General features: G+C 44.3%; 1 protein-coding gene across 1 annotated transcript in view; it reads left to right on the forward strand.

Annotated features, from left to right (window-relative positions):
• The window catches only part of EGFL6 (EGF like domain multiple 6), a 302,509-nt gene that overhangs the window by 71,772 nt on the left and 227,027 nt on the right, over positions 1 to 3,710 (forward strand). Inside the window, exon 2 of the mRNA XM_024115480.1 lies at positions 3,334 to 3,429. Within this exon, the coding sequence (XP_023971248.1) occupies positions 3,344 to 3,429 (86 nt within the window). The 5' untranslated portion in view covers positions 3,334 to 3,343. The remainder of the gene's footprint in view (positions 1 to 3,333; positions 3,430 to 3,710) is intronic.

A 3,710-nucleotide genomic window follows, 5' to 3' on the forward strand; every position in this document is an offset into this window, starting at 1 on the left:
GTTGTAAAGCAGAAACTAACACACCATTGTAAAGCAATTATACTCCAATAAATATGTTAAAAAAAATTACAGAGGTACTAGAGGCTTACAAAAACTATTCAAAACAGTGGTTTAGAAATTATAAAATGCAAGCCTTCTGCTTGCTGAACTCATCCCTTACCTTCTAGGGTAACTTGTGAAAAGAGCTTTCAGTTCATTTTCTGTGCATATGTTGATATCCATAATATATCTGTATCTGTAATTATATCTATAACTATAGCAATGGCTCTCAACTGGTGTGGTTTTGCCCCCAGGGGCCACTTGGGAATGTCTGGGGACATTTTTGCTGGTCAAAATGGGGCAGGGGTAGAGGCTACGGGCATCTAGTAGGTTGAGACCAGGGATGCTGCTAAACATCCCACAATGCACAGGGCGGCCCCGCCACAGTGGATTATCCTACCCAAAATATTGAGTGTGCCATGGCTGAGAAACAAACCCTAATCTCAGATTTTCTTCATATAGGAAAACTTTAACAAGGAATGATGGTTTTAGAAAATAACAGTTCTGAGAATTAAAGCACCTTGATTTCTTAGAAGTTTTCATATGGGGCATCTACCCACGAATGATCTAGATTTGTTTTCTTTTTCTCGTTAGAAGTCTTTAAATCGTTTTTAGAGTGGACATTGGAATACATTTATTCCAGTTTCATTCATTCATTTCGGCCTTAGGGATGTGGCCAGGTTGCTCCTAGGCTGGGGGGATTCAGGACAACAGGCGTCAGGTTTGGGGCTCCACAGCTGCTTGGATGAGTAGCCCCCCAGACCCTCACAGCAGAGACGCAGTGGGGGAAGGGGCGCTCCTGGATGGCACTAGACAGAATCTGAGGCACAATCTGCTCCTTCCTTCTTTCCTTCCTTCCCGAGAATATCTTAGAAAAGTTTAAAGTTCTTAGGAAGCTACTTACGGAAAAGAGCAAATACACAAAATCAGAAAATTTCAGTGTTCACCATTCTATATGGAAGAGAGTAAAGGGAACAAGATGGAGGAGAATCAAGTTCAAGGTCATTCATGGGTATTTTGAAAATCTCCTTCCATAAATAACATGTTTCATTATGCACTTCTGTTTCAAACTATGTTAAATCATTAATGAGCATTTTGTCACCAATAGATATTTATTAAGCAATGAATGTGGGCCTAGCATTTTGCCTGTCACGATGCAAATTTATTCCAGCCTAGTAAACATGAAAATCCTTCCTGTGACCTTTGTCAAATACCATGATTTGTCCCTTGCATGAAATCTAAACGTTCTTTATCTCACGTTTACTTTAAGTCTTCATCATTGAAACAGGTGTCTGGTTAAAGAGAAAAACTACAGAGCTTTGAGTCAGGCAAACCAGCTTGAATTCCAAATCCCACCATTAGCTTGCACTAGGATATGGTTACAATTTCCTGGGACAAAAACATCCAAAGGTTACTGCAAGATAATGTCACGCACGATACCTTTCTCCTAGCTCTTTGCTTCCTCCACTCAGCTGCTAAGGAAATCAAAGGAGAAACAAATACATCCAAAATCCGATCATTTCCCACCACTCACACTGTGCCACCCCGCTCCCAGGCACAGTCTTTCCTAGTAGATTAATCCAGATTCTTCTCATTTGTCTCCCTGCTTCTGCCCGGGCCCCCCTGCAGCCTCTTCTTCACAGAGCAAGTAGAGTAATTTTCTCGAGAAGGAAGAAAGACCATGTCATGCCTCTGCTCAGCAGCCCCCAGAGGCTCCCCATTTCACTCAAAGCCAATGCTGCATCTTTGGCTCTCCCTTCCTCAGGGCCTTTGCACATCCTGTCCCCTCCGCCTGGAAGCCCTTCCCTCCCTCAGTGGTCAAGGCTCACTCTCAGCTCCAGTATCACTTCATCAAAGAGGACTTCACCAGCCATCTTCCCACCGCCACAGCACTTCCTGTGCTCCTTTCCCTAAAATTGTCTCTCCACATCACTTATAACTCACCCAATCCACTTTGTTTATTGGTTATTATCTGCCCCGTTAAAATGAAAGCTCCATGTGGACAAGAATTTTTGTCTGTTTTATGCATGGCTATATCCGCCATGGCCAGAACTGTGCCTGGTAAAAATATTTGTTTAATGAATAAAAAGTAAAAACTACACCTCTTCAATAACTGCTTCTCCTTTTCTGCCCCATTGAAAGGAGTACAGGTAGACCCAGTCATGAATGCTGAGCAGATGAGGATCCATCCAGATTTCTTTATATCCAATTTCAAATTTCAAATATCTAGTTAGGGTTCTTTGATTAAGTGGCTAATTACAAAATATTTTTGATAATTGGTTAATATATGCAGAATGCATAAAAATGTAGCCAGATGTATTACAGATGTGCAACTAACAGCAGATACATCTTTTTTTTTTTTTTTTTTTCTTTCTTGCGGTATGCGGTCCTCTCATTGTTGTGGCCTCTCCCGTTGCGGAGCGTAGGCTCCGGACGCGCGGGCCCAACGCCCATGGCTCACGGGCCCAGCCGCTCCACGGCATGTGGGATCCTCCCGGACCGGGGCACGAACCCGTGTCCCCCGCATCGGCAGGCGGACTCTCAACCACTGCGCCACCAGGGAAGCCCAGCAGATACATCTTTATATTTGCCAAATCAAGTTCTTCCACCAGTCAATTCATCCTCTCCGAGCTGGGGGCAATATTTTGCCAACCTCTTGAGAGGAGAACCAAATATCAAGTAATCCCTTTGATTTTTCTTTCTCTTTTCCTTCTCCCAGCCAAACTCACTAACGGCAGGTCTCCGAGTTCTGTATATGACTCCTTGTGTGGGTGTTCAAGATAAGGACGTAGCCCAGCACTGTCTAAGAGAAACATAACGTGAGCTACATTTAGAATTTTCTAGCATCTTAATTGAAAAAGTAAAAGGAAACAGGTGAAAATTATGTAATTTGAATAATATATTTTCTTTCACCCAGGAGATCCAAAATATTATTATTTCAGCAAGTGATCAATATTAAAAAGATTAATGAGATATTTGGCATTCTTTTTTTGTATTAAGTCTTCAAAATCCAGTGTGTATTTGACACTTACATCACATCTCAGTTTGGACCCATTTCAAGTGCTCAGTCGCCACATGTGGGGCTAACGGCTACTGTTATGGATTGGATATTTGTCTGCCCCCCACGTTCATCTGTTGAACCCTGTCCCGCCATGTGATGCTCTTAGGAGGTGGGGCCTTTGGGAGGCCATTAGGATGGATGAGGGTCATGAGGGCAGAGCTTCATGAACGGAATTAGTGCCCTTACAAGAGTCACAGAAGAGCTCGCTGCTTTCTGTTCTCTGCCATGTAAAGATACAAGAAGATGGCCGTCTGTGAACAAGGAAGCGGGCCCTCACCAGACACCGAATCTGCCAGCACTTTGATCTTGGACTTCCAGCCTCCAGAACTGTGGGAAATGCATATTTGTTATTTAAGCCTCTCAGTCTATGGTGTTTTGTTACAGCAGCCCGAGCTAAGACAGCTACCGTATTGGACAGTGCGGACGTGGACTTTCTCTTTAAGTGTCTCAATGGCCCAGTTTAAAAATGTTATTACTTGGGCTTCCCGGGTGGCGCAGTGGTTGAGAGTCCGCCTGCCGATGCGGGGGACACGGGTTCGTGCCCCGGTCCGGGAGGATCCCACATGCCGCGGAGCGGCTGGGCCCGTGAGCCATGGCCGCTGAGCCTGCG

The sequence above is a fragment of the Physeter macrocephalus genome, chromosome 7 (genome assembly GCF_002837175.3).
Source record: "Physeter macrocephalus isolate SW-GA chromosome 7, ASM283717v5, whole genome shotgun sequence".
In the NCBI taxonomy this organism is placed as follows: domain Eukaryota; kingdom Metazoa; phylum Chordata; class Mammalia; order Artiodactyla; family Physeteridae; genus Physeter; species Physeter macrocephalus.